Here is a 15,973-nt window from a genome sequence, read left to right as displayed (position 1 = left end):
CTTAACAGTATAGAGATCGAACAAATGTAACATAGCGTTAGTGACAAAAAATGTCAAATGGTATACAGGTTCAAGAAAAGGTGCCCCTTAGCCTCAGATTGCGACCGATTCATTTCTAAGGTCCAGAGCTCCCACCCTCTTCTGCATGTTATTGCACAATGGCAGCCACCACGGATGGTAACGTGAAGCCTCTACAGATTGCAATGAGGCTGGTCAAGACTGCAATACAGTTGGATTCGGGAAACAGACACAAGGTAGGCCTACAAACATTGCCTGTTTATTATTTACAATCGAGGCTGGACAATATGAATAATCAAATGCAGTGTACGGTCATCTGAAACAGATGATTTGTCTGGTAGGGGCGGATGTAAACAAACAGACCGCAAGCTGTCACACCGACCCAATTATCAGCCCAACTAGGCTTAGGCTACGATTTGCAGTAATTCAGTAGCCTATCCTACTACGAAAATAGTTTCAACTTTCCTGTTTTAAACATGTTCATGATCACAGTCGACTTGGATCTCTTGTTTCGTTTGTCAAAATTGAAGTTTGGCACTTGATCAACACAGATTAGCAATAACAAGTTATCTTTGGTTTATCCCACAGGAGGCGTACTGCGAATATTTGAGGAGTGTCAACTATATATCCCACGTCCTTTTGGAGGATGCATCCTCAAAACGTAGGTGAACATATCGCTCTTGAGTTAAAATACAATGGTGCAGTGAGACTGTTCATGTTGGACATTCACTGAGATGATCAAAACACAATCTGCTTGCCTTTTCATTGTTTCATAGCCCTCTGAACCAATTTCAAACATTGTCTATGAATTGATACTTTTAATGTTATTCTATTGTTAAGGTTTACTGTTAATTGTTATTAGGTGGTTACATCACAGAAAAGCATTACCCTACCATGACATTATGTCAGGGAAGCAACGTTTGCCACCTGACTTCAGTCTCTTGACTATGACTCAGTCTTACCATGACACTTCTTAGTCTATAGTAATTAGGCCTTATAGGAGTCCTATAGGCTACCACCATGACACTCAGTCTATAGTAATTAGGCCATGTAGGAGTCCTATACGCTACCACCACAGACGCCACAATTTAAGAACACATCTTGGCAAATGTTACAGAGAGTAATACTGTATACATTTATCATGTGGTTCAAGTTAATTATTTATTTTACCTAGCATCCCATCCTCTTTTCCCCTCACACAAAAACTGCACAGAGCCTAACCTTGACTTAATGCTGCTGCTCTAATGTTGATTTTAGTTCCCATTCACCACAATACTAGCTAATTAAGGATAGGTCAATATGTCACAGGCCCATGTGTTTTACAACCCCAAATCAGACAAAGTTGGGACGTTGTGTAAAATGCAAACAAAAACAGAATGTGATAAATCTGCAAACCTCGTAAACCCATATTCATCTGTAAAAAGGGCATAGACAACATAAATATCGAAAATGACAAATTTTACTATTTCAAGGTAAATATACCGGTATGTTCATTTCAACATGTTTCAAAAAATGTTGGGACAGGGGCAAGGAAATGTTTGAAAAAGTTGTGTAATGATAAAGACAAGAGGAATATTTCACAACTAATTGGGGTAGCTGGCACCATAATTATACAAAGAGCATCACAGAGAGGCAGAGTCTCTTAGAAGTAAAGACTCCAAACCTGTGTGGGCAAATCATTGTTTTTATTTGCATTTTACACAACATTTCCAACTTTTTATTAATTGAAGGTAAAAGAAAAATGAAGAACGTGGCAGACTGAATGCGTTTTGTAAGTTGGAAAAAAGGTAACAAGCCAAACTCGCTAAAATGTCTTTTAGATAATGAATCCCCCGAACTGTTATAGGCCTCCCACCAATCAGGAGTGCAGTATTGTTGAATAATGGCAGTGTCAGTAGACAGAAAAGTGTCAGTTACATACTATGGCAATATGTTTTCAACCAATCTCCAAGTTTTGATAAGATGAGATAATGGGGCCAAAGGGTAGCTGGCACTGTTTATTAGAGACATTGGCAAAAAGAACTTCATAGAGTGACCATGGTTTTATCATAGCACTTTCTAAAGCACGCCAGCAAACAGACGTATCTGGGTCAAACCAGGTAAGGAGGGGCCTTAACACAAAGGACCAACAATAATGTTTCAATTTGGGAACTGAAAGGCCACCATCCTCCTCTGTAGAGTAGACATTTTAAGTTGCAGCCTCTCCAGATAAATTGATACTGCTGATTGTAATTTAAGCCAATAATCAGGAGGGGAAAGAGGTAGCAAGCTCACAAAATTAATCCTGGGTACAACATTAATTTTAACCGCTTGAATAGACATGTTGGGAGACCCATCCATTTTTCCAGATTTTTCAAGACGTTCAGAGCAACAGAAAAGTTATGCTTAACAATCTGGTTTAAGCAAGGAAAAACCTCAATACCTAAATATTTAAACTGTTTAACAATGGGGATGTTAGCAGAGTGAATTGAATTGCAAGCAGTCATCAATGAAGTAGTGCAGAACAGTTAATTAAGCCTGATAAGCTTCTACTCGCATAAGGATAAAAGGTGAGGGAGAGACAGAGGGGTTCTCAGAGAGAGAGGGAGAGAAAAAAAAGAAGAAAAAAAAACACATTGCTAACCGCAAACAGTGAAAGGTGATGCTGTATTGCAAATGCATACTGGTGACACCCAAGCCAGAGGCTATAGGGAGAGGACTCAAGGGGCGTTAAGATCTAGAAACGGGAAGTAGAGGTACGTCCGGTTAAGACTCGGGCTGAAAGGTTAGAATATATAACTTTAAATCAAACCAATGAAAGTGTTACCAAAGCCCATCACCTCTAAGACTGACTAAGAATGTTAGGTTTTCAGTTTTTAAGGACCCAATCACAGACAGCTCAGAGACAAAGTTCTCCTTTAATGAGAAAGACTCAGGTAACAATTTCCCATGGAACACAAAAGTCAGTTTTCACATTCAAAAGGCAGACAAAAAGGCAATGCAGGCAAAATCCAGGGCAAAAAATAATCCAAGGCAGAGTTCAAAACATAGGTCCAGAACAGGTAAGCTTCAAGAGACAAGGTAAAAAAACGTACAGCAGCATTGATTCGACACAGGACACAAGCTGGCACAATCAGGGCCCGGAGTGGGGCCACTTTTCAGCCCGGGAGTTTCAGGCCCAGGACCGGCCCACTTTTTTAGTGGTGGTGGAAATTGGATAAATAAGGCAACATTTCAGCTCTTACTATCCTGTAGTTTTTATTATAGGCTAATATTCCACTATTCCACAAGGATAGGTTGATAAGTTAACAAAAACAGGAAGGAAGAAATAAAGCATTTGAAATGTATCCCACAATTCCACTAAGAGGCATATTGAACTACTGTATTGTTTACATGTTTTTTTCTGCATGGGTCAGCTATCATGTTGTTGTTTGGAGATTTGCTCCTTTACTACCCACTTCTGAGCAAACAAGCCATATGATCATGTAGCCTACTGCTGTCATAGCCTACTGTTCTTTCTTCCATAAAATAACTTTAATTCATATGGTTAACTCTATTATCCTTTCTACTTGTCCCTATAGTCATTGTTAATTTCGGGCTCATCATTTTCAGCGGGGGACTGGCTGATCTGCTGCTCAGGCTACTTTTGTTTTTAGGCCTATAGGCTACTGCGTACACAGATCAAGCTTGAGTTTTGTTATCAATATTTGTATAATATTTGCAGAGTCTATGAATAGCCATATTGGATGATACCAAAATGCTAATATTTTAATTCATTTAATATGTTACTTGCGAATAGGTTGACAACGCTACAACGTCCAGTAGGCTAGGTTATTAGCCCAATTACGCCGTTATAATCATGGCTATCTCTCTTTACCAGTTGCCACTTATGTCTGAACTCTTCAAAAAAAATTGGAAGCATGGCACATTTGCCAGCATTTCCCTCCAATACTTTTCGTCTTTTTTACCTGGCCTTTTCAGTCCCTCATGGCATCTTTCTACCATCCATTCTCCCTGACGCTTATACGGTAGGGCCGGCCCGGCTGGTATCTGAGAAAACTTTTTAGGAAAGACGGACCCAACCAATTAACTTCTTGGGAGGGGAGAACAACCCATGCAGAGGCTGCGGTGTTAGGCATAGAATGCGAACGTGTGTAGCCAACTTTAAGAGAAGATAGATTAACGTGACAAATGCCAATATTTTTCTCCAATCCCTCGACCGGCCCAAAAGTGAAGCGGCCCACCGGGAATTCTCCCGATTACCCACTCCGGGCCTGGGCACAATCTAGCACAGACTGACAAGCCCTCAGGGTTTAAATACTCACAAACTAATCATGCAAACAAAGAACAGGTGAGTCTACAAAATGGCGGGAATTCAAACAAAGAGAGGGGCGGAGTCAGAAGCACATGGCAAACTCACAAACAAAATCACATTGGCGCAACACATGACAGTTCAAGGTAAACAAAGACACAAGTTGTCAGGAAAAAAACAAAACAAGAACTTAGGCCAGAGCAGTGTTAACAAAGAATAACCAAGTCATGACTCAAGTCTGTCAAAAGCTTTCATTGTGTCCAGAGAAAGGAGTGACATTGATGTCTTTCTGTCTTCTGCAGCATCAACAATGTGGAGAAGGCGTCTAACATTATCTGCTGCCATTCTCGTTTTTATGAATCCTGTTTGGTCAGAATTGACTAATTTTGACACATGGGACTCCATACGACGGGCTAGGAGCTTTGCAAGTATTTTTAAGCCAGAGTTTAACAGGTTCAGAGGTCGATAGCTAGAGCACTCTGTAGGATCCTTATCCCTTTTCAAGAGTAAGGAAATCAAGGCTGTGTTAACATCCCTTGAGAATTCACCCTTCTCAATAGAGAAGTTAATCATGTCAAGAAGAAATGTCAAAAAGTTGCATAAAATTCAGGGAGGATCCCATCAAAGCCCAGTGCGATTTCCCTTTTGTATACTCTGTACTGCCTCTCTTAATTTAGTGATCAATTTGTATAAGTTAGCCGATTCCTGATAATTGAGGCAAGTCAAGCTGATCTAACCATCTGTCAAAGTGGGTTTTATCAAAGTCCTTTTAGGCAAGTCCCTCCACTCGGCGGCCATATTGCAACGCTTTTTGGGCACTCATAGGGCATCCTATTCAGCCGAAATGCGCGTGGGCTTCACCACACCAATCTTGCTCCAGCGGCGAGTTCACAACACATGATTGGGAAGATGTCTTCACAACACAACATATGATTGGCTCAATGTATTCACATCACACCACATGATTGGCTCAATGTATTCACATGTCGACGTTTTGCCGAGGAAGGGGTGGGATATGTGTAGACAACAGCCATATTGGCGTTACAAACTAACCCCATGCATTTCTATGGAGGATTTTTTGAGTGCTGTGTCTCCCTCATTAGAAAGTCTCTGGTTTTATCCAATGTAACCTCTGATTCATACAAATTAGAATAAAATGTCTTAAAAGGTTTTATTTATTTCAACAGGTTCAGTTCTGATATTGCCATCTAAAGATTTAATAGCAGGTATATCTGCAAAAATGGTCACTGGTCCTAATTCTCATGGCAAGTAAATGACTAGGTCTAGCGCCCTGGAAATAATAACGTTGTCTCGTTCTATGAATTAGGAATTCAGATTTCTGTTTCAGAATGTTAGTTATTTATTTCTTGATTAGTGATCGTTCCAAAGCTATTTTATCAGTAAAATTAGTTTGCAACAATGAGTCTAATCTGGTGAATTCACTTTCAAGGTTTTGTAGTTGAAGGTTGAAGTGACCTAGCTAGTATGGTATTGCTCCTAATAAAACCTTTTATCGCTTTTCACAATATCCTGGGGTCTTCTACAGAGCCAACATTAATTTCTGCAATAAACTGAGTGATACAGGATTCATATTTCAATAAAGAAGTATTGAAACAGCACGAAACAGCACGTTGAGACAGTCGCCGGTGGTGGCGCAAAGGACCCCTTTATGGTGGCGCAAAGGACCCCTTTATGGTGGCGCAAACCCTTTATGGTGGCGCAAAGGACCCCTTTATGGTGGCGCAAACCCTTTATGGTGGCGCAAAGGACCCCTTTATGGTGGCGCAAACCCTTTATGGTGGCGCAAACCCTTTATGGTGGCGCAAAGGACCCCTTTATGGTGGCGCAAACCCTTTATGGTGGCGCAAAGGACCCCTTTATGGTGGCGCAAAGGACCCCTTTATGGTGGCGCAAACCCTTTATGGTCAGACAATGGAAGTAACACCGCTTTATCAATTGAATGAAATAATTGAAGGGATGCAAAAAGAAAAACTATTCTGGAAAAAGATTAATGTATACCTGAGAAAAAAGAATAATCCTTACAGGTGGGATTAACTGCACGCCAAATATCTAGCTCTTACTGTATGCCCCCAACGTTGTCTTCCAGGCAGCGCTGCCACCGTCGACTTAAAGGCACCCAAACCTAACCCTAACCTTAACCCATGCCTAACCATAGCGCCTTCCAGGCAGCGTTGCCTTGAAGACAACGTTGGGGGCATAAAACACCAAGAAACATCTATAAACCCCAAGCTGCTGGCCCATGATTTCAGAGCATTTGTGACCTGAGCCTGTTCCCCAGTAGCCTTTGCGTTCGACCAATTAATACTTGGGTCCCACACAGCATTGAAATCCGCACCAACAATAAATAAACAGTCTGTTAACTCCAGCATTTGGTTGGTGAGCGTATTATAGAAATTGCCATCAAAAACATTTGGCACATAAGGCCATTAGACTCCTCGACATGGACATGCCTACTCTAATGAATACCATGGACGCTTTCCCATTTTAATAATATTATTATTATTATTATTATGATGCATGTCACTTTATTATTTTATTGAATTATTTATTATTAACATCTGCTTTTAATCTTATTTGTTTTACTTAGATTCTTTCTACTTTACACAGTCATGAAGATAACCAGGCTTAAATTTCACTGCTTGTTCTATAATTTCAATTTCAACTCTGAACTGAAATCAATGAGATTTTTTTTTCATGAATGTGCACTCTTGATATCATTGGCTTTTACGTGCTGATAAGGATAGTGACTGCCCACCTAGACTAGTTATATAACTTGATCGATTCAAGTGCGTTTGAAGGATGCCAGAGTGTCTTGTTTATAAACAGAGGTATTCTTTGGTCCTGGGACACTTTAAGTAATGGAACTAGAGATGTTTAGATGGAGATGTTGGTTCATCACAGATCCATATGACTGCTCCCACATCATGTTATTACCTTGCTTTTGATGGTTCTCCCAAGCCCTGCCTAGTTCGGTCAAACATTTAGTCCTTGGGCCAAAGACCCAAAATATAGCATACCGGTACCATCTGGGTGGGCAAATTCTAGTTGTGATTTTTTTTATACCTACACATCCTTAGTTTATGTTTTGATATGATAGACCTCTGAGATTAGTAGCTTTTTAGTGGTTATCACCTAATGAAGTAAACCACCCTCTAATATAAATCGCATTTTAGACGCCTGGTGCATATCCTGGTTGAAGCCATGGTTAAGACACTTGTCAGTGTTGTGTTTGGTATCATCTTACAGAGTACATCCTAAGCTTTCATTTAAACACATTGGTGAACATTTTCCACAGTTTCCGCCTAAACTATACATTTTCTTTATGCCCTGTGGCATCAGAGAATATTACAGATACAAAAGACAGAAACTGAAATACTCTCTGGACTCCAAGGATTCTGGAAATGTATGCTTTACCCATACTACTTCATTGTTGGATGTGATTTCAGGACTAAGCTAAGAAGGATGACTTTGGCCAAAATTCCGCTCATGGAACTTCATTGGTTTGTTAGTGTAATTGTGTTTCTATTGTCATGCCAAGTGTAAATACATGAGTGTAAATGTAACATTTTGGCTACAGCTACATCAGGCACCCATATGTAATCTAGCTAAGTGTATAAGTTTAAATGGTAAGTAAGGTCATACGTTTATAACCATGTTGGGGAGTATACTCCAGCAGCATCTTGCACAAAATAAAGTCCTATGAGAATTTTGGTATGAAAGCAAGCCACTATGCTAGATGTCTCAAGGGGACCCTGATGGTTCATAAAAAGCATGGTGGCACTCTGGGAAATGGTGCAGTCAAATAGTTTTGACATATTTAGTGCTTTTGTTCGAACTGACATTTTCACGACACTTTAAAATCTATGTTGTCATTCTGTAGGCCTATACACTAAATTATGCTCCAACAGGGTTATGTTTGGTATCAAACTGACTGGTATAACACCTCCTGCATCACTAGCATGTTTATTTGGCAATATATCAACTACTTCTTGAGTGAATAGCCAACAAGTGATTTTTTTTAACCAAGTTTGATATGCGTTTTCGCTATCCGCAGATTACTAAAGTTTGTTTTTATTACAATTCTGACAACATAATGATAATATCACAACTTTTCTGTGCTATTGCTGGTTAATTTGATATCAAAAGCGTATGATTTGCTTGATAAACACCCTATTATATTCTACAAAATGTATCCCTACCCCCTAATTTCTAAAATATGTCAACATTTTTATCTATCCTTTGTCAATGTTCATGTATAATTTACCTAAACGTTTCAATGGACACTTGAAGCATGGACATGTGACGATAAAGTGAGGTGTTCCATGTACTTTAATGATTACATGACATGTGATTTGGACCTTGGACCTTTGGATCAATGACAACCACAGAAAGTTCCTCAGGTTTGCCTTTCGAGGTGTGGGCTACGAGCCCTCCCATTTGGCCTTAAGTCTTTGTCACCGAAGAGGCTATCGCCCCACTCCTGGAAAAGGGTTTACGTCTGGCTACTTTTATCGACGACTGGCTGGTGGCCGTGGACTCGTGTCAGGAAGCGCAGCAACATACGGCTCTCCTAACGAAGCACCTAATGTTACTGGGTTTCAGAATAAATTGGGAGAAAAGCGGTCTGCGCCCATATCAGATCACCACCTTTATAGGGCTGTCTCTAAACTCTGTCTCATTCAGAGTGCGCCTGGGGAGCCACTGTGAAATTCAGGGTCTGCCTCAGACTCCTGGGTCTCATGGCGTCAGCCTTGGTAGTCATACCACTTGGCCGCTTATACATGTGAGCATCTCTGGGATTGCACCCCTCGCGTCATGGCCGCGTTGCAATCTCAGCAGCCTGCTGCGCTGTGGACCTAGAAACGCCCACTCTTCCTCACAGAGGGAACCCCAAAGGACGCTGTCCTACACAGGATAGTGGTGACAACGGATGCCTTGTTAAGCGGCTAGGGAACTACTCCCGAGGACAGGTCGATAAATGGGCTGTGGGATGCACACATGCAATCTTTGCACATAAACTGTTTAGAACTCATGGCAGTGTGGCTCACACTCAGACGTTTTCTGCCTGTGAGAGGGCATCATGTCCTGGTCAGAACAGACAACACCATCATGTCCTGGTCAGAACAGACAACACCACGATGGTGGCTTATTTCAACAAGCAAGGGGGACCGAGGTCTCTTCATATGCACACTAGGGTGCATCATCCGCCTCACTTTTTGAAAAAAGTTTGAAAATCAATCTGTCTCTAGAATAATTTTGTTCCATTAACCAAATAAATTCTATTGATGTTTAGGTGGCCCTCCGAGCCTCTGAAGTTTCCAACTAAAGACGTCCATAAAGCTAGGCTGAAAATATCATTTTTTCTTAAATAACACCAAAAATAATGGGTCTAGCCCTATAATGTCAATGGAAGTTGAATATAAATATGGACTTTCCGCATCATTTGGTGTGAGTTGTGTGTCTCTATCTTTACTACTTCCTGAGATATGGCAGTAGTGTACATTTTCGGGGAAGATGCAATAAAAATTGCCTTTGTCAATAAACAGCATGAAAGTAACCTATCAATAAAAGCTTGTTGTCATGGGTTTTCCCAGTACCAAATTTGAAGGCTGGAAAACAATATGTGGTCAGCTAATGCCTTATCGAATGAACCAAATGAGTTCCAGTTGCTGCTTTTGGAAGCAACTGAATCCATGCATTTCCACGGAATTAGTTTTGGAATCTGACCCCTTATCATACCTGTTCATTCGTACTCGTCGCTCGACTTATCGTGACTAAATTCAAGATGGCGTCGAACGGTAAAATTCCTTAAGGTACTGTCTGTATAAATCGTCTTGTAAATAAACTACCAGTGCTTTTTCAAAGTTCTCCATGTCTCGTAAATGTCAAGGCCCTCGGAAGTCTACCAATGAAGTATGGAGCTACTTTGAGCCTCGTAAATGGTGTAAAACAGTGATTTATTTTCATGGCTAGGCCGATGCCCGAGGCACCACATCGAAACCCTGTTGGTAGCATTGGCTAACTAGCGGCAGATTTCTGAGTACAGGGGACAAGTCGAGATGAGCTATGAGACATACGTTCACACTCGGTATCATGTTTCAACACACTTTAGGTCAATATCACACCGGAATTCTCCTTTAAAGGGATACCAGGCAAGCCTGATGCTTTTTCTCTACAAAACTCCCCCTAGCATCTGTATGTGTCGATACGTGCGCGAGCCCTCGCTCGGTCTGAAGCTCTTTTCCTTTTCTTTGCATCTTCCGTCAAGGGTTTTCGCTGCTTATTCGCCGGCTCTGCCATTATACACATGTTTGCAACAATCGCTAGCATTTCGTTAGCCTGCCTCTGTGCTGTGGATGCAGGATGTAAACTGATCCTCCTCGCGATGTCTGAGACTTTGTGAGACTGCAGGTCGGTGGGTACGATATACTGAACTTGCAAGTGGGATATTCTTCCTACAGGCAGTAGGGACGGGCGAGAGAGTCTTCATTTGCCCTGTAATGAGTCATTTAAACATATACCGACTTACGAAGATGATTAATTAACATGAAAACGTTGCCTGGTGTCCCTTTAACAGGCAAGCTGAGCATAGGTTACACATTGCTACCATTCCCTTGTCATTCTGGAATTTGTCAAAAGATAACAATTTGTTGGAACCTTGAGTCCACTTATCCCCTTTCAATGGCCCTATCATGACAGTCTAAAACACATGGTCACTTGCGAAAAGCTTATTTCAATTTAGTGGGATGTCCAGTCCACATTGGGAGTGTTTTCGTTATCAAATGTCGGGCGGATGGCGCAACAAGACGTTCCTAGGTTTCTTAATCAGTCATGGGTGTGTTTTGGCACACATATCATTCCCTTTAACAGATAGTGGTGCAACTTTAAACAGCGCATCAGTATTTTCATAGTCATAGAATCTGCTTGCACGCCAGACCGTATGGAACAGTTATTCCACTAAACCATACTTTACTAAAACCTAGCAGAGTAGCCTATAGCCTACACACATTTGTGTTCGCCTATTATTTGAACTGATTGGCAAAGTAAAACTAACGTCACCGTGGTGTCAGTCAACAACAAAACAGTTACAGTATACAGAGTTAATTACTTTCACTATTGACTGACAATGGGTTACCATCGAAAACATAGCCTGGATAAAGCAACACTTACCCCAATAATGTTCGAATGACGTTTATCCTGCAGAGGAGTTGCCTACATTTCATGACGTCTTTAGCTGTTCAGCTCATATTTGCCTCTCCGTCATTACCAATTGGCAAATGATGGTAAATAACTACTCATTGTGAGATGTATTTCGTAATATCTTTATTCTAATTATGTTTCCCATGGTTATCGTGTAATTTGTAATGTTTTGCATGGATGTGCGCCAATGCGTTTTTGGATGAGAGAAGCATGGTGCGCTGTGCACCCGCCCATATCACTGTTGATAATGTGCCCTTAAAACTAGATGTACCGCAGAGCGGTACAAAATATGACGGCCGCCCAGTCCAGCACATTTTTTCCACAAAAATAAATCACGCTGAAAGGCCTATATGATTCTAACTGTCTCACTAAATTGCATTATCCACACTCAATTCTCACTGCTATCTGCTAGACAAACATGATTAGTTCATAGATTTCACATGTAAAATTCATTTTATACAACCCCACCCCCATCTTGCCTGTTCATAATTCTGAGAAATTCTTGAATTGTGTGCATGTGTGCGTGTACATGTATATGTTTATGTGTGTGGGTGTGTGTGTGTGTGTGTGTGTGTGTGTGTGTGTGCGTGCTTGTGTGTTTGCCTGCGTATGTGTGTTTGTGTGTTTGCCTGCGTATGTGTGTGTTTTTTAATTTTTAACTAGGTGGCGCTATACATGAAATAAGTGGTAATGGGATGGGTTGACATGCCCCCTTAAGACCAACATACAAAAAAAAGGTGGATCTCCTAGGCCCTACGGTTCTCGAGATATTCACAGAAAACTGTCTCCAGCCACCTACAGGCCAGTTGGTGTATAGTAACATAAATTAATTTATTATGTGGCCCCCCATGAACGGAATTCCACGAAACTTGGCGTGCATACAGAGGGTGTCATAATGATCCTACACTTCCAATTTTGTGCAGTTTTGACTATGTTAGGTCACAGATACCTGCGATTACAACACCTCATTGTTACTTTTTTGTGTTTAACTAGGTGGCGCTATACATGAAATGAGTAGTTATGGAATGGGTTGACATGGCCCCTTGAGATCAACATACAAAAAAAAATGGTCCTCCTAAACCCTACGGTTCTCGAGATATTCACAGAAAACTGTGTCTGCCCTACCCTCCTTTCAGGGTGTCCAGTCCAGCGGGGGGGCTACAGATCAAAACGAAAAACGATGGTTCCATGCTATCCATGTGGGGTTACATGCCCACCAAGTTTCGTGTACCCCGGTCTTTCAGTGTCCCGGGAATCCTTGACGGAAATTTGAGCATGCGAAAAAGAAAGAAAGAAAAAAAAAAGAAAAATCTGACTAAACCTATATGACTGCCGCTTCGCTGCGCGGCGGTCATAATAACATATAAACAACTCACCATGGACTTCTGACCATGCAGGTTTCTGTTGGTCAGTGGCGTAATGCGTTTTAGGTAGTGTACGATAGCGATTTTTACGCACCAGAACCCCTCCTTAGGTCGTTAATTGCCACACCCCTGGGTATGTTGCTCAAAAAAAGAGACGTGCAAAATACGAATAAACTTTGCGCTAATAACCTGTTTCCCGCCATGCACCAGGTTGGAAAACAGGGCCCTAAAAATATGTATAATATTGCCATGTAAAAAATGTTGTTTCTGTATGGTTACACAATATTTATGATGTGAAGAGTGATTCTCCATCAAATTCAATCAGATCAGTTACAAACAATAAAATATAGACCTAAATGAACATTTTAATAACAATAGTTCTATTTGTGTGTGCACAACTTTTCTTCCATGCTAAGGATGACCCAGCTACTTTACATAGGCTACCTGATGGAGCTGTAGCCAAAATGTTACATTTACACTCATGTACACTTGGCATGACAATAGAAACACAATTACATACATGTACTTACATACATTTCCAGAATCCTTGGAGTCCAGAGAGTATTTCAGTTTCTGTCTTTTGTATCTGTAATATTCTCTGATGCCACAGGGCATAAAGAAAGTGTATAGTTTAGGCGGAAATTGTGGAAAATGTTGTGTTTTTGAGGGTTCAGAGAGCTCCAGTGACCTGTGTTTGCCAGAGGGCTTCACCAATGTGCTTAAATGAAAGCTTAGGATGTACTCTTTAAGATGATACCAATAACACAATATTATACAACACTGACAAGTGTCTTAACCATGGCTTCAACCAGGATATGCACCAGGCATCTAAAATGCGATTTATATTAGAGGGTGGTTTACTTCATTAGGTGATAACCACTAAAAAGCTACTAATCTCAGAGGTCTATCATATCAAAACATAAACTAAGGATGTGTAGGTATAAAAAAAATCACAACTAGAATTTGCCTACCCAGATGGTACCGGTATGCTATATTTTGGGTCTTTGGCCCAAGGACTAAATGTTTGACCGAACTAGGCAGGGCTTGGGAGAACCATCAAAAGCAAGGTAGTAACATGATGTGGGAGCAGTCATATGGATCTGTGATGAACCAACATCTCCATCTAAACATCTCTAGTTCCATTACTTAAAGTGTCCCAGGACCAAAGAATACCTCTGTTTATAAACAAGACACTCTGGCATCCTTCAAACGCACTTGAATCGATCAAGTTATATAACTAGTCTAGGTGGGCAGTCACTATCCTTATCAGCACGTAAAAGCCAATGATATCAAGAGTGCACATTCATGAAAAAAAAATCTCATTGATTTCAGTTCAGAGTTGAAATTGAAATTATAGAACAAGCAGTGAAATTTAAGCATCATATCAAAACATAAACTAGGGATGTGTAGGTATAAAAAAAATCACAACTAGAATTTGCCCACCCAGATGGTACCGGTATCTGGTCTGGCCCATGGACTAATTACCAGAGTTGACCAACAAGAGATGAGGCTTCCTACTTTTGTCTATTGATCTGTGATCGCTCTCTCACCTCTCGCTCTCTCACTAAGCTTCTAAAACGGATAGTTCCAGTCCTTGATTATGATTTGCTGAATCGCGTTCCATGCCGTTGTAAAATCCAGCATAAACATACACCTTGAGCGCATTTCGTTCTTGATACAAAAGTTAAAGTAGCTGCGTCTCGATTATATTTCTTGGTGGAAGAATGATTATCTATGAATACATTGTCACATTTCTTGTTGCTGTGCCTCTATTTTATGAAATCTTGCCAGATATATGCAGTAACCGTTTTAGAAAAGCAATAAGCCACTCGAGTCTTTAGATTACACTGATTTTAGAACAGCTAAGGGTTATTTGCGTTCAATGGGCAGGGCTAAGAATCGGTCAATTGTCTTAATGTTTTTCATTATTATTTAGTGTACAGACGAAATGCCACAGTGATATCAAAATTGATCTCCTTTGGGTACTGATTGTATATTTTTACTACCATATTTCTCTTAAGACTCAATCAGGACGATGCAAGATCAGGATCCAGGCTTTATTCTTTTCAATGAGGGGCCAGTGGCCCTCAAGGGAGAGAAGTACATGTTTGTTTCACCCCATCATGGATTTCACCAGATTCTCAGTATTCTCTGACTTCTCTGAAATAGTGTACTAACTTTATGTTACAAACAAAAGAAGGAGTGACCTCTAGGTCCAACCCAGTTTGAATATGCAATAGAAAGGGAGGATGAGGATTAGGCCTTCATCAGGTCTGGTCAGCTTCTATTGTCTTTTAATTAAAACTACCCCCTTTCCTGGGAAGTTCCTCAGAGGCCTGGACACATGCTGTTCTACAAACATTAACATTTCACACCTGGTGATAGGCAAAAGGCCTAGACTGGCTTTCATTGAATTCAAGGATAAACAAAGGATGCTTGCATACAGACCAAAGACACACACAGGGTACACATGGGTACAAAAATCACAGATGACCATAAGAAGTACGCAGTATGTACATTTACAGAAATGAGGCTGATTCACAACACTTTCAGTACTCTGGGGTAAACACAGGAAACTTTGATGATATTAGATATTTCTTCAACAATGTTCAGTACTCATATTCCCATGCTTCTCTGTATGTACAGTAATAGGAAACAGGCATACACCACCTGACTTTATCTTTGGTTCTCAACCAGTGTAATTTTCCCAGTTATGGATTATTTCCACTCTCTTAATTTCCCCTTCCAATTATAGAGGATGAAATGGGAAGCGTGGAAGTGGATAAGATGATAAAGTTGGCTGAACAGTGTCTGGAAAGAATCAAGTCATTTACTGCAAAACAAAAGGAACCTCCACCACCGTCCTACACATCTTTGCCCGACCAGACAACCTCTTCCAGCCTTCCCCCAGTTGTGGCCAACACTACGCCAGCTGCACCTGAGAAGACAGGTAACGCTAATTTCAAGTTTGAATTTCCCCTTGGGGATCAATAAAGTATCTATCTATCTATCTATCTACCTATCTATCTATCTATCCTATAAATATAACAATACAATGGGAAACTTGGAAAAGATATTT

At 40.7% G+C, this 15,973-nt stretch overlaps 1 protein-coding gene across 4 annotated transcripts in view; it reads left to right on the top strand.

Moving 5' to 3' along the window:
* The first annotated feature begins 4 nt into the window (after nt 1–4).
* vps9d1 (VPS9 domain containing 1) overlaps nt 5–15,973 on the top strand; it is a 44,314-nt gene continuing 28,345 nt past the window's right edge. For all 4 annotated transcript variants that reach the window (XR_006035207.1, XM_042111018.1, XM_042111020.1 and 1 more), the window contains exons 1-3: nt 5–254; nt 607–679; nt 15,650–15,844. Coding sequence is in view for 3 of the 4 variants with exons in the window: in XM_042111018.1 (XP_041966952.1) it covers nt 159–254; nt 607–679; nt 15,650–15,844 (364 nt within the window). In the remaining variant the exon portion in view is untranslated. The remainder of the gene's footprint in view (nt 255–606; nt 680–15,649; nt 15,845–15,973) is intronic.

Source organism: Alosa sapidissima, chromosome 11 (genome assembly GCF_018492685.1).
Source record: "Alosa sapidissima isolate fAloSap1 chromosome 11, fAloSap1.pri, whole genome shotgun sequence".
NCBI lineage: Eukaryota > Metazoa > Chordata > Actinopteri > Clupeiformes > Clupeidae > Alosa > Alosa sapidissima.
This window is presented reverse-complemented; position numbering and strand designations above follow the sequence as displayed.